Genomic DNA, 25,259 nt, shown 5'->3' with positions numbered 1-25,259 from the left:
CCTGGCTCCCAAGTTGGTGGGCCTATGCCCTCTGAGGCCCACCCATGGCTGCAGCCCTTCCCAGTCATGTGAAATCCATAGATTATGGGCTCATTTATTTATTTAAAATTGACTGATTTCCTTATATGAACTGTAACTCAGTAAAATTGTTGAAATTGTTGCATGTTGCATTCATATTTTCGTTCAGTATAGTTTTTTCGTTAGGGATTTTTTCTTAACCTTAACGTCCCAATTTCATTTAAATGTTCACACCCCTACTAGCAACGTACGGAGGAACCAGGCCCGATGTAGACAAGCAAAGGATTGAAATGAACTACATCCACATTTTTGTCATTTAGAGTCAATTAATGGTTGTGTGACGTATTCATTTCATAACGTATAGCATCGTATAACATCACGTGATTAGCATTAACTCAATCTCTCAGTAGGGACATGTGGTAACATAGCTGATGGTTAGTTGATGGTTATGATTATGAGTTGATGGGTGTCATGTAAAAAAGCACAGCGTGAAATATCTCTAAACTATATTGCTACACTACACCATGAAACAAAGATAAATGATAAATGACAAAGAATGATAGTAAAAAGCTTTGGAGCACCTTCTGTCATGAGCACTCTCTCTCCCTGGTAGCAACATTAATTGCATTCAATTCTCTGCCACTCTGCTCACTCTCTCCCTACTCTGCCTAACGAGCTCCACCTGGCTCCGCCCTGCTCTGCTCTTGTTACCTGGCCAGCTGCACTGCATTTCCCACTCACCATCCTCACCTTGCCTCACTCTGTTCTAATTACTCTGCCAGCTGAACTGCATTTCCCCACTAACCTCTCCCAGTATATCAAGCCCTGTTTTTCAGCCAAGCCCTGTCAGATCGTCTTCAAACCCGGACCAGTAACCTGCCTGTCTGCGCTCTGACTCCTGTTTGTGATACCGATCCTTTCTTGACTGCCTCCTTGTTCTACTGCCCCGTCTATCCCGACCTGCCTTCTGGACCTCGACTACTCTCCGATCTTCAGCCCCTCCGGTAACTCGATTCTGCTTTCTGTCTCTCACCACGATATTTGCCCAGCCCTGATCTGTACTTCTGCCTGCCATTCATATTGCTGTTGTGTGTGTGTTCCCCCAGGTCTCCGACCACCAGATGAGCGTGCCCAGACGCTTCACCACCCTCAGCCCGATACGCCGCTCCATCACTGGGGAACACACACACTAAGCACTTGGACTGGACACCCCCGGACATTTGGTGACCCCCGGAGCACAGGTACCCACAGGACCCTGAAAGACCCCAGAGCCCCAAGCACCCCTGGAACCCCTGACACCCCTGGCACTCCTCTTCCCGCCTGAAACCTTCAATAAAGAACTCTGAATTTGAACTTGCGCTCTTGGGTCCTCTTCTGTCCGTGACAGAACGATCTGACCATCATGGACCCAGCGCACTCCCTGACCACGATGGAAGAAGAGCCAGAGATGACTGCCCTACAGCGACTGGAACGCTCTGAGGGAGACATAAATCGGATGGCTGGCGACATCGCTTCCCTTCTCCAGCTATTCAACCAGCAGCAACAACAGTTCCAACTGCAGCAACAACAGCTAGCCCAAGCCCTGCAACTACTCTCAAACCCGGCTACTCCACCTGCACCCCCCCCTGGTCCTTCTGTTCCTGTACCACCGACACTCCTTCATCCCTCCGCTGGAGGTCCCAATGCTGCAGGCCCGGCAGTGCTGCCACCAGATCCCCACGCTCCTGAACCAAAGATTGGGAACCCGGAACGTTTTGATGGCAACCAGAAGCAAGTAAGACCATTCTTGAGCAGCTGCCGAATCCAGTTTGCACTACAGCCCAGGACTTTCTCAACAGAGGGAGCCAAGGTGGGGTATGTCATCACACATCTCACCGGTCGAGCTCGGTTGTGGGGAACGGCGGAATTCGACCGGCAAACCCCAGCCTGTGCCTCCTTCAGTGCCTTTGAGGAGGAGATGTTAAAGGTCTTTGACCTAGGCTCGCCAACAGCCGAAGCGTCACAAGCTCTGCTCACCATCCGTCAGGGCAATCGGACAGTGGCAGACTTCTCCATTGACTTTCGTACCCTGGCCAGTCAAAGCTCGTTTAACCCAGAGGCACTGGTGCAAGCCTTCCTCCATAGCCTGGCGGACTATATCAAAGACGAGCTTGTTTCCCATGACCCGCCCTCAACGCTTGATGCCGCCATTGACCTTGCCGTCCGCATTGACCGCCGTATACAGACCCGGAGGAGGGAGAAGGGCCGTCTCAGTCAACCTGCCATCCGCACTCGGGTCGATACCGCTTCTGTCCAGCCCCTGCCTGTCAAGTCCCATAGCCAACTCAATCAGCCTGAGCCCATGGAGATTGGCCGTGCCTCTCTGACTCCCGAGGAGCGTCGGCGCCGTCTAAGCTCCAACCTTTGCCTCTACTGTGGTGGCGAAAATCACCGTGTCGCCACTTGTCCGGCAAAAGCCGCAGCTCACCAGGTGTAGGGGAGATCCGGGTGAGCTCAACAAGCCTTCAGTCTCCCTCCATCCGAAAGACCCTGCTTCATCTCCGCCTTCAGCTTTCTGACAAGACTCATACATTGGCCGCCCTTGTGGATTCCGGAGCCGAAGCAAACATCATGGACCCTGAGCTTGCACAGCAACTGGGCGTGAACCATCATCAACTGACACAACCCATTCCTGCACGAGCCCTGGATGGGCATCATCTTGGCACTGTCACTCATATCTCCGCCCCTGTGACAATCCTGCTGTCAGGAAACCACCAGGAGTCCATCCAGTTTCACCTCCTACACTCACCTGGCCAACCACTCATTCTTGGATACCCGTGGCTCCGTCAGCACAACCCCCACATCGACTGGGAGACAGGAACAGTCCGTGAGTGGGGAAGGAGTTGTCACCAGACCTGTTTAAGGGGGGCCACCCTGCCCGTTCACCGGGAAAGATCTAGCGCTACCCCCGACATATCCAATGTTCCGGCCTGTTACCACAGCCTGAAAGAGGTGTTCAACAAATCCAAGGCGACATCTCTACCCCCACACAGACCCTATGACTGCGCGATTGATCTCCTGCCTGGCACAGCACCTCCCAAGGGTCGTCTGTATTCACTGTCAGCCCCGGAAAGAAAGGCCATGGAGGACTACATTAATGACTCTCTTGCCGCCGGGATAATTAGACCGTCATCTTCCCCCGCAGGAGCGGGATTCTTCTTTGTCGGCAAGAAGGACGGTTCTCTTCGTCCATGCATAGATTACCGGGGTCTGAACGACATCACGGTTAAGAATCGCTACCCACTGCCCTTACTTTCGTCTGCCTTCGAACTGCTGCAGGGAGCCACTGTATTCACAAAGCTGGACCTTCGCAATGCCTACCATCTGGTGCGGATGAGGGAGGGAGACGAATGGAAGACAGCGTTCAACACACCAACCGGCCACTATGAATATCTCGTCATGCCCTTCGGCCTCACCAATGCTCCAGCAGTTTTTCAAGCCCTAGTGAATGATATCCTCAGGGACATGCTAAATACGTTCGTATTTGTGTACCTTGACGATATTTTAATATTCTCAAAGACTCTGTCAGAACACACGCACCACGTCCAGTTGGTCCTGCGCCGCCTGCTGGAGAACTCTCTTTTCGTGAAGGCAGAGAAGTGCGAGTTCCATGCCAAAACCGTTTCATTCCTGGGGTATGTGGTGACCGAGGGCAGCATTCAGATGGATCTCACGAAGGTGTCGGCTGTCACTTCCTGGCCAGTTCCTGAGTCTCGGAAAAAGTTGCAACAGTTCCTGGGCTTTGCCAACTTTTATAGGAGATTCATCAGAAACTATAGCACAGTGGCTGCACCCCTCACGGCGCTAACCAGCACTAAACAACCGTACCAATGGACATCAGCTGCTGATAAGGCCTTCAATATCCTCAAGACATGTTTCACTTCTGCTCCCATCCTCCAGATGCCAGATGCAGCAAGGCAGTTTGTGGTGGAGGTAGATGCTTCGGACGTGGGAGTGGGTGCAGTGCTTTCTCAAAGAGCAGCTGAGGATGGCAAGATGCACCCCTGTGCCTTCTACTCCCGTCGGCTAACCCCTGCCGAATGCAACTACGACATTGGGAACCGCGAGCTGTTGGCTGTCAAGCTCGCCCTTGAAGAATGGCGGCACTGGTTAGAGGGGTCAAAGGAACCATTCGTAGTGTGGACAGACCACAAGAACCTGGAGTATATCCAAACAGCCAGGAGGCTGAACTCCCGTCAACAGCGGTGGTCTCTGTTCTTTACGCGCTTCAATTTCACGCTCTCCTACCGCCCGGGATCTCGCAACATCAAACCTGATGCTCTTTCCCGGATGTTTCAGAAGGACGAGACCACCGCCATGACAGCCCCCATTCTTCCCAGCCACTTGGTCGTAGCGGCCCTCACCTGGGAGATCGAGAAGCAGGTCATGGAGGCTCTTCGGGACCAGCCAGGTCCAAGCACCAGCGCCCCCAACCGTCTGTTTGTTCCAGCAAATCTCAGGTCACCTGTGATTCAGTGGGGGCACGAATCCCGTCTGGCCTGTCATCCCGGCATCACTCGCACCCTTCATCTGGTCCGCCAGCGGTTCTGGTGGCGGCGGATGAGACGGGATGTCCGAGAATTCATCCGAGCTTGTCCCACTTGTAACCGAAACAAGACCCCCAACCAGCCTCCTGCTGGGTTGCTGCAACCCCTACTCATACCCAAGAGGCCCTGGTCCCACGTTTCACTGGACTTTGTTACGGGCCTTCCGCCCTCTGACGGACACACAGTCATCCTTACCATTGTTGACCGCTTTAGTAAGATGACCCACTTCGTGCCCCTTCCCAAACTACCCTCTGCTAAAGAGACCTCCCAGGTGGTCCTGGAACATGTGTTTCGTATCCATGGCCTACCCCAGGATATAGTGTCAGACCGGGGCCCGCAATTCTCAGCAACCTTTTGGAAGGAGTTCTGTCATCTCCTTGGGGCCACCGCCAGCCTATCGTCTGGATTCCACCCGCAGTCAAACGGCCAGACTGAACGCATGAACCAGGAGCTGGAGAAGGCACTGAGGTGTGTGGCTTCCCAAAATCCCCGGGCCTGGGCTCAACACCTGCTCTGGGTGGAATATGCCCATAATTCACTCACCAGTTCCTCCACCGGGCTCTCCCCCTTTCAGTGTGTCTACGGGTATCAACCTCCACTGTTTGCCAGCCAGGAGGCGGATGCCACCTGTCCGTCTGCTCTTGCGTATGCCCGCCGCTGCCGCCGCACTTGGGCCCAGGCTCGCACTGTGCTCCTGAAGTCTGGAACCAGCTACGCCGTCGGTGCCAACCGACGGAGGACCCCAGCACCTACTTACCGGGTTGGTCAGAAGGTCTGGCTGTCTGCCCGGGATCTGCCGCTGCGGGTTGAATCACGAAAGCTGGCCCCTCGCTTCATTGGTCCTTTTCCTGTGCAGAAAGTCATCAGTCCAACGGCGGTCCGACTTCAGTTGCCCGCTTCCATGCGGGTCCACCCCACCTTCCACGTCTCCAAGGTCAAGCCGGTCCATGAAAGTCCCCTGGTCCCTGCAGCTCCGGCGCCACCTCCTCCGCGCCTCGTAGATGGCGGTCCTGTCTTCACCGTCCGGCGGCTGCTCCGCTCTAGGCGAAGGGGTAGGGGTCTCCAGTACCTCGTTGACTGGGAGGGATATGGTCCAGAGGAGAGGACCTGGATCCCGGCCAGGAGGATAGTGGACCGGACCCTTATCACTGACTTCCACCGACTACATCCTGATCAGCCTGCAATCCGTAGGGGCCGTCCAAGAGGGGTTCCTAGCCGTCCTGCCCGCCCTGCTTCCTGTCCTGTGCCTGACCCTGCTCCTGTCTCAGTGCCTGTCCTGTCTCCCGACCGTGACCCTCCAGCTCCTTCTGAGGATGAGGAGATTCACTCGGACCGCTCGGAGGAGTTCTGACCCGCCGCCTGCTCCCCTCCACCCTCCCGGCATGATGTTGTTCTTGGGACTTCTGGGGCCGTCCCTTGGAGGGGGGGTCCTGTCATGAGCACTCTCTCTCCCTGGTAGCAACATTAATTGCATTCAATTCTCTGCCACTCTGCTCACTCTCTCCCTACTCTGCCTAACGAGCTCCACCTGGCTCCGCCCTGCTCTGCTCTTGTTACCTGGCCAGCTGCACTGCATTTCCCACTCACCATCCTCACCTTGCCTCACTCTGTTCTAATTACTCTGCCAGCTGAACTGCATTTCCCCACTAACCTCTCCCAGTATATCAAGCCCTGTTTTTCAGCCAAGCCCTGTCAGATCGTCTTCAAACCCGGACCAGTAACCTGCCTGTCTGCGCTCTGACTCCTGTTTGTGATACCGATCCTTTCTTGACTGCCTCCTTGTTCTACTGCCCCGTCTATCCCGACCTGCCTTCTGGACCTCGACTACTCTCCGATCTTCAGCCCCTCCGGTAACTCGATTCTGCTTTCTGTCTCTCACCACGATATTTGCCCAGCCCTGATCTGTACTTCTGCCTGCCATTCATATTGCTGTTGTGTGTGTGTTCCCCCAGGTCTCCGACCACCAGATGAGCGTGCCCAGACGCTTCACCACCCTCAGCCCGATACGCCGCTCCATCACTGGGGAACACACACACTAAGCACTTGGACTGGACACCCCCGGACATTTGGTGACCCCCGGAGCACAGGTACCCACAGGACCCTGAAAGACCCCAGAGCCCCAAGCACCCCTGGAACCCCTGACACCCCTGGCACTCCTCTTCCCGCCTGAAACCTTCAATAAAGAACTCTGAATTTGAACTTGCGCTCTTGGGTCCTCTTCTGTCCGTGACACCTTCAATGACATTTTAGGGAAAAAAGGCAAACTCAGCTAAATCCTTCATTGAATCAGATGGTTAATTCATCACAAAACCCACTGATATTGCCAACTACTTTAATGATTTTTTCATTGGCAAGATTAGCAAACTTAGTCATGACATGCCAGCAACAAACGCTGACATCCAAGTACATCTGACCAAATTATGAAAGACAAGAATTGTAATTTTGAATTCCGTAAAGTGAGTGTGCAAGAGGTGAAAAAAGTATTGCTTTCTATCAACAATGACAAGCCACCGGGGTCTGACAACTTGGATGGAAAATTACTAAGGATAATAGCGGACGATATTGCCACTCCTATTTGCCATATATTCAATGTAAGCCTACTAGAAAGTGTGTGCCCTCAGGCCTGGAGGGAAGCAAAAGTCATTCCGCTACCTAAGAATAGTAAAGCCTCCTTTACTGGCTCAAATAGCCGACCAATCAAGCTGTTACCAACCCTTAGTAAAGTTCTGGAAAAAATTGTGTTTGACCAGATACAATGCTATTTTCTTTCTTTCTTTCATTTTTATTTTATTTTTTACCCCTTTTTCTCCCCAATTTTGTAGTATCCAATTGATAGTTACAGTCTTGTCCCATCACTGCACGGACTCGGGAGAGGCAAAGGTCGAGAGCCGTGCGAAACACAACCCAGCCGTACTGCTTCTTGACACAATGCCCGCTTAACCCGGAAGCCAGCCGCACCAATGTGTCAGAGGAAACACCGTACACCTGGCGACCGTGTCAGCGTGCACTGTGCCCGGCCCGCCACAGGAGTCCCTAGTGCGCGATGGGACAAGAATACCCCTGCCGGCCAAACCCTCCCCTAACCTGGACGACGCTGGGCCAATTGTGCTGGCCCGGTCGCGGCCAGCTGCGACAGAGCCTGGACTCGAACCACTCGGGAGGCGATACAATGCTATTTTACAGTAAACAAATTGACCACAGACATTCAGCACGCTTATAGGGAAGGACATTCAACAAGCAAAGCCCTTACACAAATGTACATTTACATCATTTAGCAGACACTCTTATCCAGAGCGACTTACAAATTGGATGACTGATGATTGGCTGAGAGGAATTGATGATAAAAAGATTGTGGGAGCAGTTGTTAGACTCCAGTGCGGCTTTTGATAGACTTCAGTGCGGCTTTTGACATTATCGATCATAGTCTGCTAATGGAAAAACATATGTGTTATGGCTTTACACCCCCTGCTATATTGTGGATAAATAGTTACCTGTCTAACAGAACACAGAGGGTGTTCTTTAATGGAAGCCTCTACAACATAATCCAGGTAGAATCAGGAATTCCCCAGGGCAGCTGTCTAGGCCCCTTACTTTTTTCAATCTTTACTACACGGGGGGCCAATATGAAAAATGTATCACTAATTGTAAGTCGCTCTGGATAAGAGCATCTGCTAAATGACTAAAATGTCAATTGCAACACTAAAAAATACTAACGACATGCCACTGGCTTTGAGTAAAGCCAGTGTGTCTATGTATGCAGATGACTCAACATGTCAGCTACTACAGTGACTGAAATGACTGCAACACTTAACAAAGAGCTGCAGTTAGTTTCAGAATGGGTGGCAAGGAATAAGATAGTCCTAAATATTTAAAAAACTAAAAGCATTGTATTTGGGACAAATCATTCACTAAACCCTAAACCTCAACTAAATATTGTAATAAATGTGGAAATTGAACAAGTTGAGGTGACTTAAACTGCTTGGAGTAACCCTGGATTGTAAACTGTCATGGTCAAAACATATTGATACAACAGTAGCTAAGATGGGGAGAAGTCTGTCCATAATAAAGCGCTGCTCTCCCTTCTTAACAGCACTATCAACAAGGCAGGTCCTACAGGCTCTAGTTTTGTCGCACCTGTATTACTGTTCAGTTGTGTGGTCAGGTGCCACAAAGAGGGACAGGAAAATTACAATTGGCTCAGAACAGGGAAGCACGGCTGGCCCTTGGATGTACACAGAGAGCAAACATTAATAATATGCATGTCAATCTCTCCTGGCTCAAAGTGAAGGAGAGATTGACTTCATCACTACTTGTATTTGTGAGAGGTATTGACATGTTGAAAGCACTGAGCTGTCTGTTTAAACGACTAGCACACAGCTCAGACACCCATGTGTACCCCACAAGACATTCCACCAGCGGTCTCTTCACAGTCCAGTCTCTTCACAGTCCCCAAGTCCAGAACAGACTATGGGAGTCGCAGAGTACTACATAGAGCCATGACTACATGGAACTCTATTCCACATCAGGTTACTGATGCAAGCAGTTGAATCAGATTTAGTAAAAACTGATAAATACACCTTATGGAACAGCGGGGACTGTGAAACAATACAAACATAGGTGCAGACACATGCATACACACACGATAACATACGCACTATACACACAGATTCTGTCTTGTAGATATGTGGTAGTGGAGTAAGGGCCTGAGGGCACACACTTAGTGTGCTGTGAAATCTGTTATGAATGTATTGTAATGTTTTTAAAATTGTATAACTGCCTTCATTTTGCCGGAACCCAGGAAGAGTAGCTGCTGCCTTGGCAGCAGCCAATGGGGATCCATAATAAATACAAATACAAATCTCACAATCTATTATTATGAATGACTGTGAGCTTTTTCACGCTTGTAACACATACCGTAAATACCCTCACAGAGTGAAAATTATCACAGGTCAATTGCTTGCGCCTCTGCTTCAATTCTGCTTCCGGACTATCAGTGTTTTGGCCCAGCGTCGTCCAGGGTAGGGGAGGGAATGGCCGGCAGGGATGTAGCTCAGTTGGTAGAGCATGGCGTTTGCAACGCCAGGGTTGTGGGTTCGATTCCCACGGGGGGCCAGTATGAAAAATTAAAATAAAATAATGTATGCACTCACTAACTGTAAGTCGCTCTGGATAAGAGCGTCTGCTAAATGACTAAAATGTAAGTCTACGAATACAATTTGATGCATATATTGGACTTATCCAATGTACTGCAACTGCCTCTGCAATGCAATGCTGCAAGGCAAACGCAGCGTTCCGTTCTAAATGAATGTACTTCTGGTGTACCATGACGCTGTCGGTCTGATCTCTCTGTCCTCTCTCTCCAGACGAAAATACACTCAACTCTGCATGTCTAGCAAATTGGATGTTAGCCTGCAACCTTGGCAAGAGAATATGCTCTTCCTCCCTGGAAAGGCTTGCCTACTCCAAGTTCTCTGTCATGTTAACAACTCCATTGTGTCCCCCTACCAGACTGTGTAAAACTCCTTCACACTCTCCACTAGCTCCCATCAGCAGTGTGCATCAAAGGGGAATCGCTCCTCTCCAATCTTTGTCAGCACTGCAAAGCTTATTGTTCTTCATATTGCCATTATACACTTAGCGAACAAAACATTAAGAACCCCCTTCTGTCTTGCCCATTCACCCTCTGAATGGCACACATACACAATCCATGTCTCAATTGTCTCAAGGCTTAAAAATCCTTCTTTAATCTGTCTCTTTCCCTTCAGCTACACTTATTGAAGTGGATTTAACAAGTGACATCAATAAGGGATCATAGCTTTCACCTGGATGCACCTGGTCAGTCTATGTCATGGAAAGAGCAGGTGTTTATAATGTATTGTACACTCAGTGTACATGTAGCATGTGTCATAGAAGTTGCATGTCTCTCCCCATTTGTTTTTTTACCCTGTAGCTCACCTAAGTGCAGCGTTGGAGGTGCAACAGGCAGAGATACCCAGAGGGTAAACACCCATATGTATAATTTGTAAAGAATGTTTAGATCAGTGATTCTTAACCCTGTTCCTGGGGACCCAAATGGGTGCACATTTTTGTTTTTGCCTTAGCACTACACACCTGATTGAAATCATCAAAGCTTGATAATGAGTTGATCATCTGAATAAGCTGTGTAGTGCCAGGGCAAAAACAAGAGAAGCACGAGATTGAACTTCACTCAACTTTCTAGAGTAGTGGTCACCAACCGGTCGATCGCGATAGACTGGTCGATCTCCAAGGCATTCCTAGTCGATCGCCAAACATTTATGTAAAAAAACAACAACGATAAAGCCTTATGTTCCTATTATTATTATTTTTTGTCTTGGGCTGTTGCACCCAATTCACCCGATTCAGCTGCCCTGCCGAGCCAGGTAGGCGAACTGTTGCTATTTTGAACCATTTCATGTGTCTGAAGGTACAAACTCTGCAGTAACGTAGCAGGCATAAAAGAAAGCTACAGTCAGTGGCGACCCGTCATTCAGGGCAGGTAGGCCCTGTTTTGCATGTTATTTTAGCATTAATACGTGTCACATATCAGTTAGCAAACAAAGTAAAACATTTATAATTGAGTTAATAACGCCGCATACAAACATGGTCTCTTTTTTGCTTTCTTCAGTAAGGCAGCTCCAAAATGCAGGTGTTTCAGCCTAGCTCAGTGCTTTCTGTGGTGGTGGGGCAGCCAGCAGAAAATACGGAGTGTAGGGGTTGGTAATGTTCTCTAGTTGCGCCGTGATTGGCTCAGTGTCCTGTCACTCGGAACTGGGAAATCAGACTTCAGAGAGTTCAAGACAACTGGGAACTCGGAAAAAAACGAGCTCCGACTGGAAAAAGACGTTTTGAACGGTCATCCAACTCGGAATTCCAAGTCAGGAATTTGGGCCTTTTTCTAGAGCTCCGACCTGAAGTTCACTGACGTCATGATTCGACTTTGTTTTTTTTCCCAGAGTTCCCAGTGGTCTTGAAAGCACCATAATTCCAGAGAATGCCAGACTTTGATTAAAGTTTGATGACAAAATTTGCCCACAAGAAGGATCACAGCGCCACCTTCATGTTCAAGTGAGCACAGAGAAGGTGAGTCAAAAACTGTATTGTATGCTGCTGCATAAATGATGTGATATGCCAGGGAGAAATGTACAGTGAGGGAAAAAAGTATTTGATCCCTTGCTGATTTTGTACGTTTGCCCACTGACAAAGATATGATCAGTCTATAATTTTTATGGTAGGTTTATTTGAACAGTGAGAGACAGAATAACAACAAAAAAATCCAGAAAGACGCATGTCGAAAATGTTCTACATTGATTTGCATTTTAATGAGGGAAATAAGTATCTGACCCCCTCTCAATCAGAAAGATTTCTGGCTCCCAGGTGTCTTTTATACAGGTAACGAGCTGAGATTAGGAGCACACACTTAAAGGGAGTGCTCCTAATCTCAGCTTGTTACCTGTATATAAGACACCTGTCCACAGAAGCAATCAAATCAATCAGATTCCAAACTCTCCACCATGGCCTAGACCAAAGAGCTCTCCAAGGATGTCAGGGACAAGATTGTAGACCTACACAAGGCTGGAATGGGCTACAAGACCATCGCCAAGCAGCTTGGTGAGAAGGTGACAACAGTTGGTGCGATTATTCGCAAATGGAAGAAACACAAAAGAACTGTCAATCTCCCTCAGCCTGGGGCTCCATGCAAGATCTCACCTCGTGGAGTTGCAATGATCATGAGAACGGTGAGGAATCAGCCCAGATCTACACAGGAGGATCTTGTCAATGATCTCAAGGCAGCTGGGACCATAGTCACCAAGAAAACAATTGGTAACACACTACGCCGTGAAGGACTGAAATCCTGCAGCGCCCGCAAGGTCGCCCTGCTCAAGAAAGCACAAATACATGCCCATCTGAAGTTTGCCAATGAACATCTGAATGATTCAGAGGAGAACTGGGTGAAAGTGTTGTGGTCAGATGAGACCAAAATGGAGCTCTTTGGCATCAACTCAACTCGCCGTGTTTGGAGGAGGAGGAATGCTGCCTATGACCCCAAGAACACCATCCCCACCATCAAACATGGAGGTGGAAACATTATGCTTTGGGGGTGTTTTTCTGCTAAGGGGACAGGAAAACTTCACCGCATCAAAGGGACGATGGACGGGGCCATTGAGCCCAGAACCTCCTTCCTTCAGCCCGGGCATTGAAAATGGGTCGTGGATGGGAATTCCAGCATGACAATGACCCAAAACACACGGCCAAGGCAACAAAGGAGTGGCTCAAGAAGAAGCACATTAAGGTCCTGGAGTGGCCTAGCCAGTCTCCAGACCTTAATCCCATAGAAAATCTGTGGAGGGAGCTGAAGGTTCGAGTTGCCAAACGTCACCCTCGAAACCTTAATGACTTGGAGAAGATCTGCAAAGAGGAGTGGGACAAAATCCCTCCTGAGATGTGTGCAAACCTGGTGGCCAACTACAAGAAACATCTGACCTCTGTGATTGCCAACAAGGGTTTTGCCACCAAGTACTAAGTCATGTTTTGCAGAGGGGTCAAATACTTATTTCCCTCATTAAAATGCAAATCAATTTATAACATTTTTGACATGTGTTTTTCTGGATTTTTGTTGTTGTTATTCTGTCTCTCACTGTTCAAATAAACCTACCATTAAAATTATAGACTGATCATATCTTTGTCAGTGGGCAAACGTACAAAATCAGCAGGGGATCAAATACTTTTTTCCCTCATTGTATACTGTAGCTAAGAAAGCAATACTAAGTATATGTTGTGAAGTAAGCTGTTAGTAGCCCATGTGCCTCACCCTAATAATTTGTTCCCTTTCCCCCTCATAACCTACTGTTCTGACTTGGTGGTGCACATTTTAGAGAAATGTCATCATCGAATATTGTAAGAGCTTTCATGGTCTGCTTATATGCCCCCTTTATTTATCCTACGACTCTGTCTTGGTGTACAGGGAAAATTCTGTAAGAACGGCCCATGTTCTGAATTCTGTCGCTGTACTGCACATTTCAAGTGCTGAACAAACAGTTATATTGACTACGTTCGTCTTAGCTCGCTCATTAATGTCTTAATCGAAATTACGGATTGTCTCTTATCCGCTCATCGTTCCCTTATGCCATAGTTTGTACATCTCAATTGTCAGTTGAAACCACATTTGTTTAAGCAAGTCAGCCATATCAGCTATGTTTTTTTTAAAGGCAGTAAATGAGGCTGAATTAACTGTTTCGCTGCCAGACAAGGCTCCGCTGATAGCCAGGTGTAGCGGTGGTAAGGATTCACTTCATGTTGCTGAAAAGAAAGTTCTGCTGTTGGGACAGCTTTATGTAGACCCTAACAGTTTGTGGGCACCATTTGACACTGTTACAGTGCAATTCATGTATTGTTTAGTGTTGTGTTGTGGATTTGCTGGCATGCATTAAAAATGTTGAGTTTGCCCCACCAAGATTTACATGCTAAAATCGCCACTGACTACAGCAAAGTTGATACTGAGAGATTTCAAAACTTTTAAAACCATGACTAGAGAGAGACTGTCAACGAATACAGCAAAGAGCTGCTGTTTTATGAGTGACTTCATGTTTAAGTTACTAAGCACTGTCAACACTTTATATTCAACACTTTTATAAGCCATAAAATGCATGTTATTCCTATTTCCACTCAGCACCACAACAAGCACTGCAGCAGTAATGAATGAGTAGGAAAGTTTATCTACAGTGCATTCAGAAAGTATTCAGACCCCTTGACTTTTTCCAAATTTTGTAACATTACAGCCTTATTCTAAAATGGATTACATTGTTTTTTTCCCTCATCAATTTACACACAATACCCCATAATGACAAAGCGAAAACAGGTTTTTAGAACATACACAATAAAAAACTGAAATAACTTATTTACGTAAGTATTCAGACCCTTTGCTATTAGACTCGAAATTGAGCTCCGGTGCATTCTGTTTCCATTGATCATCCTTGAGATGTTTCTACAACTTGATTGGAGTCCACATGTGGTAAATTCAATTGATTGGAAATGATTTGGAAAGGCACACACCTGTCTACAGTGGGGAGAACAAGTATTTGATACACTGCCGATTTTGCAGGTTTTCCTACTTACAAAGCATGTAGAGGTCTGTAATTTTTATCATAGGTACACTTCAACTGTGAGAGATGGAATCTAAAACAAAAATCCAGAAAATCACATTGTATGATTTTTAAGTAATTAATTTGCATTTTATTGCATGACATAAGTATTTGATACATCAGAAAAGCAGAACTTAATATTCGCTACAGAAACCTTTGTTTGCAATTACAGAGATCATACGTTTCCTGTAGGTCTTGACCAGGTTTGCACACACTGCAGCAGGGATTTTGGCCCACTCCTCCATACAGACCTTCTCTAGATCCTTCAGGTTTCGGGGCTATTGCTGGGCAATACGGACTTTCAGCTCCCTCCAAAGATTTTCTATTAGGTTCAGGTCTGGAGACTGGCTAGGCCACTCCAGGACCTTGAGATGCTTCTTACGGAGCCACTCCTTAGTTGCCCTGGCTGTGTGTTTCGGGTCGTTGTCATGCTGGAAGACCCAGCCACGACCCATCTTCAATGCTCTTACTGAGGGAAGGATATTGTTGGCCAAGATCTCGCGATACATGGCCCCATCCATCCTCCCCTCAATACGGTGCAGTCGTCCTGTCCCCTTTGCAGAAAAGCATCCCCAAAGAATGATGTTTCCACCTCCATGCTTCACGGTTGGGATGGTGTTCTTGTGGTTGTACTCATCCTTCTTCTTCCTCCAAACACGGTGAGTGGAGTTTAGACCAAAAAGCTCTATTTTTGTCTCATCAGACCACATGACCTTCTCCCATTCCTCCTCTGGATCATCCAGATGGTCATTGGCAAACTTCAGACGGGCCTGGACATGCGCTGGCTTGAGCAGGGGGACCTTGCGTGCGCTGCAGGATTTTTATCCATGACGGCGTAGTGTGTTACTAATGGTTTTCTTTGAGACTGTGGTCCCAGCTCTCTTCAGGTCATTGACCAGGTCCTGCCATGTAGTTCTGGACTGATCCCTCACCTTCCTCATGATCATTGGTGCCCCACGAGGTGAGATCTTGCATGGAGCCCCAGACCGAGGGTGATTGACCGTCATCTTGAACTTCTTCCATTTTCTAATAATTGCGCCAACAGTTGTTGCCTTCTCACCAAGCTGCTTGCCTATTGTCCTGTAGCCCATCCCAGCCTTGTGCAGGTCTACAATTTTATCCCTGATGTCCTTACACAGCTCTCTGGTCTTGGCCATTGTGGAGAGGTTGGAGTCTGTTTGATTGAGTGTGTGGACAGGTGTCTTTTATACAGGTAATGAGTTCAAACAGGTGCAGTTAATACAGATAATGAGTGGAGAACAGGAGGGCTTCTTAAAGAAAAACTAACAGGTCTGTGAGAGCCGGAATTCTTATTGGTTGGTAGGTGATCAAATACTTATGTCATGCAATAAAATGCAAATTAATTACTTAAAAATCATACAATGTGATTTTCTGGATTTTTGTTTTAGATTCCGTCTCTCACAGTTGAAGTGTACCTATGATAAAAATTACAGACCTCTACATGCTTTGTAAGTAGGAAAACCTGCAAAATCGGCAGTGTATCAAATACTTGTTCTCCCCACTGTATATAAGGTCCCACAGTTGACAGTGCAGGTCAGAGCAAAAACCAAGCCATGAGGTCGAAGGAATTGTAAAACCAAGACATGAGGTTGAAGGAATTGTCCATAGAGCTCCGAGACAGGATTGTGTCAAAGCACAAATCTGGGGAAGGGTACCAAAACATTTCTGCAGCATTGAAGGTCCCCAAGAGCCCAGTGGCCTCCATCATTCTTAACCTTTTCAAGTGTGAGTTCCAAATATCTCTAACGGTAGCCCCAGCGTGAGTTGTTTTATGCACGCGATGTCAGAATGCACTCACTGTGCCAAAATGTGATTGTTACACAACAGGACAGTTAGCCTATAGATAATTAGAATGCAGCTCGGGTTGTTTCAACTTGTCAATTTAAAATTGTATTTCCTAACAACAGTTTGAATTGAGGTGTGTTCCGCCTACTCATTATTTCACATAGAAGTAGCCCATTTCACTGTTGCGGACAATTTGTGTTTGAGGCTTTACTGAGCCAGATAAACTTTATCTTCGAGGAGACCAAGCACTTCCCCAGTGTTTCTGCAGATGAAGTATGAAGACATTTGCGCAGTCTTGCACAAACTTTCTCCCAGTGGCACATTTTCTGACTAGCGCTCGCATTGCCTTCATTGTTGTTTTCCTTACAAATAATAACTATGGACATGTGTGCGTTTCTATCAAAGTAAGTGCCTTGTTTTCTTGATATCGTGTTGTCATTTCTACTGTAGCATACAGTATGTATGTATGGAGCATAATGTATTTACAGTTTTATTCACGTTTTCAAGTACTGGTGACAACTCATGCATTCCGATTCTTGTATAGATTGTACTGAAGGTTGTACTGATTATGATTTGCTAATGCTAAGCTATTTGCCAGCTATGTGTTGCGCCATGTTTGTTGAGATTATACAATGCATTCTGGGTGTCACGTAAACGTCTGTCAGACCAAAGATGTTATAATGAGGTGAAGGAATGGTTCACTCATCTTTCAAGTAAACTTCCGGAAGTGAATGAAGGGAAGTAAATGATCGTAGACGACACACCCCCTTCAACATGCATACTGCAAACAGACCAAACTCATCTTGTCTCCTCTTCTTATCTTTGGTTGACGCGAAAAAACAAACATGATGGCGTGCACAAACTACCCATCGTTGGATTACTTTTGATTTTTAGAAAGGGTTTTACTCAATTATTTAGATCAATGGTGAACTCACCTGTGATTTGAGGAATTGTAAATAGTAATTGCTATTATCTAATTCATATTGTGGTTTCTGTCAGCCGAGACTTAGCTAAATATGACCGCTTGTGTTATGTCAATCTTTCCTCAGTTAACGCTAGGACTAATGTAGCCTACATTTTTTTTGTTTGGATGATTGTGTTATGCTGTCTCTACTTCTGTGAATGTCTGAACATTGCATCCAAAAATAAACTGGTCACATTCAGGACATAACTTTTTCTTCTTTTTTTGGGGGGGGGGGGGGATGGATCAGCTTAATATTGCAGATAGATTGTATCTTCTATCAATGTAATTGTCTGCCTCACTTCCAATCCCCCATGTTTTTTTTATATATATACTCCCCTTTATTACTTTTCAACCCCACCATCCTTTCCCTACTTGGAGTAAATTAGTGAACAACAATGCCCAGGCCTCTACTTCCGGTCTATACTTACTATCTACACCTTATGGACAGAGTTAATTTTACAATAATTCTATTATATATATATATTTTTTTTTTTTTGCTCCTGAACTTCTTCTACTCTCAACCTCTCCGATCATTTTCATGATGTCCATCCGGTTTGCTTCTATATGCCATATCTTTCTAACTGTGCTCTTTCCCAAAAGCTCCCAACATACAACCTATATACTTATTATGGACACAGTATGCTTACATTATTAGCTATCTTTGTTATTATTTGTTATTAGTCCCATCCTTCAACTCTATTCAATACCTCCCATCTCTCTTAACACCATCCATATAGGATTTCTATTTGCCATATATATTTCAACCGTACTGTGATGTTTTACAAAAGTTCTGAACCTTTCTATTCTCATTGCTTCTACAGATTATGAATTGAAAATAAACATTTTTGCTAAAAGTATTATTATATTATTGATTGATTGACTATGACTTTTCAGATCACCCAGTAATGCTATCTGCAAGGTTAGTTCCAGGTAAATATTGCAATCCTTTAGCCATTCCTGGACCTGTGTCCAAAAACAAGCTACAAATGGACAGAACCAAAACAAATGATCTAATGATTCTGTCTCTTCACAGCAAAATCTGCAGAGCTGGGAAGATTGTATCACCCATATAAATAACATTCTATTGGTAGCAAGAATTTTATATAATAATTTAAATTGAAAGATTCTAATTTTTGAATCCGGTGTCGTTTTGCGTGTCAGTTCATAAACACTACACTCAGGACATAACTTTGTAAGGACTGTGTTTGTGCAAAATGTTTCTGTGAAAATGATTTAAATGTATGCTCACTTAGCTGTGCTTCACAAGTAATACAACATCGGATCTATTACCGGTGTGATCATATAGCCTACCTCAAAAGTAATTTTAAAAAATGGCCCGAACAACAATGCATTGGCAGGGCAATTCAAGCAAAGCCAATATGCGGTGATAATGTATTGGGCCTATAGCTTACTGCACAAACCTCATTGCTACAGTACTGTTTTAATTGGTTAATGTTGCATAGGCTTTAATTTTTTAAGTAATGTAAAAAAAAGATCTGAGTGGTAGATCGTCGCTTGCATTTTGACTCAAAGTGATCTTGACTCAGAAAAGGTTGGTGACCGCTGTTCTAGAGTTTCCCTGTTAACACTATCAACGTTTCTCTTTACTGTGGCAATTGTGATCGAAACAACGCAATATTAGCCACTTTCAATGCAACATACTGAAACAAAACTAACTATGCAAGAGATTTTGTTGTAGGCAGAACGCATCAGAGTAGGATTCTATTGCATTGACACGCACTACTCAGCCCATACTCTACACAGACCAGTGCGGCATAAACAATCAGAGCTGCAGTAGGCCTATATGCAAATAGACCATTGACATATTTGGGTCTGTGCCATTTACTTTAAACTGGACTGTGTTTAAAGCATGAGCGGTTGTGAGTAGATGCGCACATAGGGTGCATCTCAATATGTATTGGATACACATAGGTGCGCTTCACAATGGTAAATATAAACGAACCTGGAGACACCTCATAATTTTTGTAGAGGGGTTGTTGCCCAGGCAGCACTACTGTAGCTAACAAAATAGTGTAGAAGCCAGGGCCACCGGTAAACGTGTGGCGAGCTGACATTTGCCCCACTCTTTTCAATCAGGTGTGGCAGACAAGTAAAGGACTTTCAATACAGCTGACATCCACTGACATAGGCTTTAATAGTTCATGATAATAGCCCTTTTCATTCCAGTCGTATCTTTAGATAAAGTGGTAGCCCATCATGGGCAGGGGCCAGTGGAGGCTGGTGGGAGGAGCTATAGGAGGATGGGCTCATTGTAATGACTGGATTGGAATTAATGAAACAGAGTCAAACGTGGTTTCCATATGTTTGATACTGTTCCATTTATTCCATTCCAGCCATTACAATGACCCCGTCCTCCTATAACTATGTTGCTGAAATTGACTTTTCCCCAAAAGGGAATCTTCTTTTCCATAATTTCCAACGTTACCCTGATCTCATCCCTGCAATTTACTTTTATTTGTTGTGTTTAAACGTGATTGTGATAGAATCCAAATCACTATTTGTATCGTTGTTTCCTCTAGCGAGCACAAGCCCTGGCAGCGTCAGGTCCTGTGTTCTTCTCGGACTTCACCCCACAGTCCATTCTGAGAAGTAGCCTAATCCTGTACCCAACCCCTCTGCCTCCCCTGGGCATCTCCTTCTTGCTGCATCCTCACTGTGCCATTACTTTCATCAAACTTTTGCCCCCTTTTTCAGTTGTATATACTTTTTTTCACCATATGTCTCTAACCTACCTCTTGCTTGTATTAGTAATATCTGGGTTGAAGGACTGATTCGGTTTGTATTGCTTGTGAAGAATATATCAGGCAAAACTAAGTTGGAGTCGAATACATTTGTTGGAAATCATGGCTTGTACGGCTTTAAGTCTGATTAATGTCTTAGTATGAGCAGAGGGATTGAATCATTTGTCTGAAGACATAAAAGGAAAGCAGATGTCAATGAAAAACTTGTGAACTGTATTATTATTATTCATGTCTTTTGGCTTTGTCATTATTGTTTTTGTCTGACATTGGGGAAGGGCAAGCCCCTTATCAGGTTATTATTTTCTGAGAATGTATCTCTCTGACTCTCTCTAGTGTCATCCATAACTGCTATGAGACATGGGAATTGTTTATGCACATTTTTGCTTTTGGTCTGATACCTGCCAGGGGGGAAGATGAATAGTTTTCTTTTCGATAGCCTGTAATGTCTCTTCCTCATAACCTGAAATAAGATCTGTTCACCCAAATATTTAACTGTTAATTTCTGTTGTCATTAACTTACTAATTAAGTAAATGGCCATGGACTAACAAAGGACACCAAGGAAGGGCTTGTTTTCTCCTTGGCATTATTCAGACAAACTTGGAAGAAACACAACTAAGTTGAGTCTTCAGTTCCACATTACGCCAGTAGATGTCATTCGTAACATAAATGACAGCAATTTAACGGATGATTTTGGTGAAATGGTACTACCATGGCAATCATAGTAGTGTTGATACATACAGTGCCTTGCAAAAGTATTCATCCCCCTTGGCGTTTTTCCTATTTTGTTGCATTACAACATGTAATTTAAATTGATTTTTATTTGGATTTCATGTAATGGACATACACAAAATAGTCCAAATTGTTGAAGTGAAATGAAAAAAATTACTTACGGAAAAGAGGTGCGTGCATATGTATTCACCCCCTTTGCTATGAAGTCCCTAAATAAGATCTGGTGCAATCAATTACCTTCAGAAGTCACATAATTAGTTAAATTAAGTCCACCTGTGTGCAATCTAAATGTCACATGATCTGTCACATGATCTCAGTATATATTGTGTATATACTGTTCTGAAAGGCCCCAGAGTCTGCAACACCACTAAGCAAGGGGCACCAGCAAGCAAGCGGCACCATGAAGACCAAGGAGCTCTCCAAACAGGTCAGTGACAAAGTTGTGGAGAAGTACAGATCAAGGTTGGGTTATAAAAAAATATCAGAACATTTGAACATCCCACGGAGCAGCAGCATTAAATCCATTATTAAAAATTGGAAAGAATATGTCACCACAACAAACCTGCCAAGAGAGGGCCGCCCACCAAAACTCATGGACCAGGCAAGGAGGGCATTAATCAGAGAGGCAACAAAGAGACCAAAGATAACCCTGAAAGAGCTGCAAAGCTCCACAGCGGAGATTGGAGTATCTGTCCATAGGACCACTTTAAGCCGTACACTCCACAGAGCTGGGCTTTACGGAAGAGTGGCCAGAAAAAGCCATTGCTTAAAGAAAAAAATAAGCAAACACGTTTGGTGTTCGCCAAAAGGCATGTGGGAGACTCCCCAAACACATGGAAGAAGGTACTCTGGTCAGATGAGACTAAAATTGAGCTTTTTGGCCATCAAGGAAAATGCTATGTCTGGCACAAACCCAACACCTCTCATCACCCCGAGAACACCATCCCCACAGTGAAGCATGGTGGTGGCAGCATCATGCTGTGGGGATGTTTCTCATCTGCAGGGACTGGGAAACTGGTCAGAATTGAAGGAATGATGGATGGCACTAAATACAGGGAAATTCTTGAGGGAAACCTGTTTCAGTCTTCCAGAGATTTGAGACTGGGATGGAGGTTCACCTTCCAGCAGGACAATGACCCTAAGCATACTGCTAAAGCAACACTCGAGTGGTTTAAGGGGAAACATTTAAATGACTTGGAATGGCCTAGTCAAAGCCCAGACCTCAATCCAATTGAGAATCTGTGGTATGACTTAAAGATTGCTGTACACCAGCGGAACCCATCCAACTTGAAGGAGCTGGAGCAGTTTTGCCTTGAAGAATGGGCAAAAATCCCAGTGGCTAGATGTGCCAAGCTTATAGACATGCCCCAATAGACTTGAAGCTGTAATTGCTGCAAAAAGGTGTCTCTACAAAGTATTGACTTTGGGGGAGTGAATAGTTATGCATGCTCAAGTTCAGTTTTTTTGTCTTATTTCTTGTTTGTTTCACAAGAAAAAATATTTTGCATCTTCAAAGTGGTAGGCATGTTGTGTAAATCAAATGATACAAACCCCCACGAAATCAATTTTAATTCCAGGTTATAAGGCAACAAAATAGGAAAAATGCCAAGGGGGCGGGTGAATACTTTCGCTAGTCACTAGCACGCTATGTACCTCAGTGGATGATAGTTGATTAATTGGCTTTACCACCAATTAATATTGCATTTATTTGCAGTGCTGCCATTTAGTTGCCATTCAAGGATTGCTCCAGCAGAGAGGCAACCATGGTAGGCTACTGTTGGCTCTGAGAGACAATGGGTTGTGGTCACAAGCTCTTGACTATAAGGAACGTCAGGGCTAGTTGTGGTCATGTAGCTAGCTAGCTATGTTAACGCCTAACCATCTAACTCTCGCCATTCCACCCAGTTGCTAAAGTTACCTGACGCTAGCTAGCCAGCCCCGACAGAAGCGCAAAACAATCGATAATATATTTAAGTTATCATTACTTATTTATTCACGTTTAGTGTCAATTTCAATAAGACACTGACGTTATCCACCTAAGAAACACTGAAAACCCGGAAACAGATTTGAAGCAGAAGCCCGAGCAATTGACCACTGAGAATTCTCAAGCTGTGAGCTTTTTCACACTTTGACTTAACAATCAATCAGAGCCAATCATAACCGTAAAAATGCTCACAATAATAATCAATTGTGAGCTATTTCACACTGTGAGCTTTTTAACATGACACCGGGCACTAAGCCATTAATCACCCAGCCATCATACTGACAGAGATGTGTGTGTGCGCATGTGTTGGTATGTGCATGCGCATACATGTGTGAGTGTGCGTTACCCACATGGCTGTGTCTCCTGCCGGCCCCTGCGAACTCCAACTCTCCGAAGGCGTCGGTGGGGTACTCTGAGGAGTGCTGAGAGCTGTCCCACTGGGTGACGATGGCCGCCCCGAAATAGTCTCCTGTAGCGATGGAGCAGTGTGTCTCCCGCACACCCCCACACTGACACAACACACCATTGCTGACAGGGAGAGCGAGAGAAAGACATACACATGAATACACACAACCAGCCGTAACAGTCAACAGACAACACAGACACACTGACAACATTTGCTTTGCATGGACATGTTGCATTGGGTAACTGTATTGTACCTAAAGGAGTCCTCTATGAACGTGGTGCAAACTCTCTTTTTGATGATCTTGGGGATCCAGCTCTGTGAGGGAGAGAGATTGAGTCACTATTAGATTATCTTACTGAAGTCTCTATATAACAGGCTACAGCCTACAGATGTTGAATGGTAAGTGAAACAGGGTGTATGGTAGCAATTAGTGAATAGCCAAGTCAACATATACTGTGTGTGTGTGTCAGCAGGCACAAGCACTGTGTTGTTCCAGCACACTACAACTAGGACTTGCATGAAGATTGTTGTTATGGGCAATGTGCTGTGGACTCAGAAAAAAGGGTGTTACATACATACATACATACATACATACATACATACACACACACACACACACACACACACACACACATACATACATACATACAGTACCAGTCAAAAGTTTGGACACACCTACTCATTCAAAGGTTTTTCTTTATTTTTACTATTTTCTACATTGTAGAATAATAGTGAAGACATCAAAACTATGAAATAACACATATGGAATCATGTAGTAACCAAAAAAAGTGTTAAACAAATCAAAATATATTTTACATTTGAGATTCTTCAAAGTAGGCACCCTTTGCCTTGATGACAGCTTTGCACACTCAATCATACCCACATTTACATAAGTATTCAGACCCTTTACTCAGTACCTTTGGCAGCGATTACAGCCTCGACCGTTCTTGGGTATAACGCTACAAGCTTGGCACACCTGTATTTGGGGAGTTACTTCCATTCTTCTCTGCAGATCCTCTCAAGCTCTGTCAGGTTGGATGGGGAGCGTTGCTGCAAAGCTATTTTCAGGTCTCTCCAGAGATGTTCGAGTCCGGGCTCTGGCTGGGCCACTCAAGGACATTCAGAGACTTGTCCCGAAGCCACTCCTGTGTTGTCTTGGCTATGTGCTTAGGGTCATTGTTCTGTTGGAAGGTGAACCTTCGCCCCAGTCTGAGGTCCTGAGCGCTCTGGATCAGGTTTTCATCAAGGATCTCTCTGCACTTTGCGCCGTTCATCTTTCCCGTCTCCCAGTCCCTACCGCTGAAAAACATCCCCACAGCATGATGCTGCAGGTTTCCTCCAGACGTGACGCTTGGCATTCAGGCTAAAGAGTTCAATCTTGGTTTCATCAGACCAGAGAATCTTGTTTCTCATGGTCTGAGAGTTCTTTAGGTGCCTTTTGGCAAACCCCAAGTGGGCCTTTTACTGAGGAGTGGCTTTCGTCTGGCCATTCTACCATAAAGGCCTGATTGGTAGAGTGCTGCAGAGATGGTTGTCCTTCTGGAAGGTTGTCCCATCTCAACAGAGGAACTCTGGAGCTCTGTCAGAGTGACCATCGGGTTCTTGGTCACCTCCCTGACCAAGGCCCTTCTCCCCCGATTGTTCAGTTTGGCCGGGCGGCCAGCTCTTGGAAGAGTCTTGGTGGTTCCAAACTTCTTCCATTTAAGAATTATGGAGGCCCCCAGGTCGGGGGCCCCCCAGATAGCATATGATAGCAACATTTGTAGAATTGCAGGAAATTAGCTGTAAAACTGCAACATTTTCTCTCAGCCTCATGGCAAAATGTGAACAAAAGCATGATATG

General features: G+C 45.6%; 1 protein-coding gene across 1 annotated transcript in view; it reads right to left on the bottom strand.

Annotated features, from left to right (window-relative positions):
* The window catches only part of LOC311143377 (transient receptor potential cation channel subfamily M member 4-like), a 98,989-nt gene that overhangs the window by 62,687 nt on the left and 11,043 nt on the right, over nucleotides 1-25,259 (bottom strand). The window contains exons 2-3 of the mRNA XM_084179213.1: nucleotides 23,670-23,731; nucleotides 23,361-23,538 (exon numbers count right to left, since the gene is read on the bottom strand). Of these exons, the coding sequence (XP_084035339.1) occupies nucleotides 23,361-23,538; nucleotides 23,670-23,731 (240 nt within the window). The remainder of the gene's footprint in view (nucleotides 1-23,360; nucleotides 23,539-23,669; nucleotides 23,732-25,259) is intronic.

The sequence above is a fragment of the Coregonus lavaretus genome (genome assembly GCF_964263955.1).
Source record: "Coregonus lavaretus genome assembly, chromosome: 2".
NCBI classification, from domain to species: Eukaryota; Metazoa; Chordata; class Actinopteri; order Salmoniformes; family Salmonidae; genus Coregonus; species Coregonus lavaretus.
Note: the sequence above shows the minus strand (reverse complement) of the source record. Positions and strands in the feature narration are given on the sequence as shown.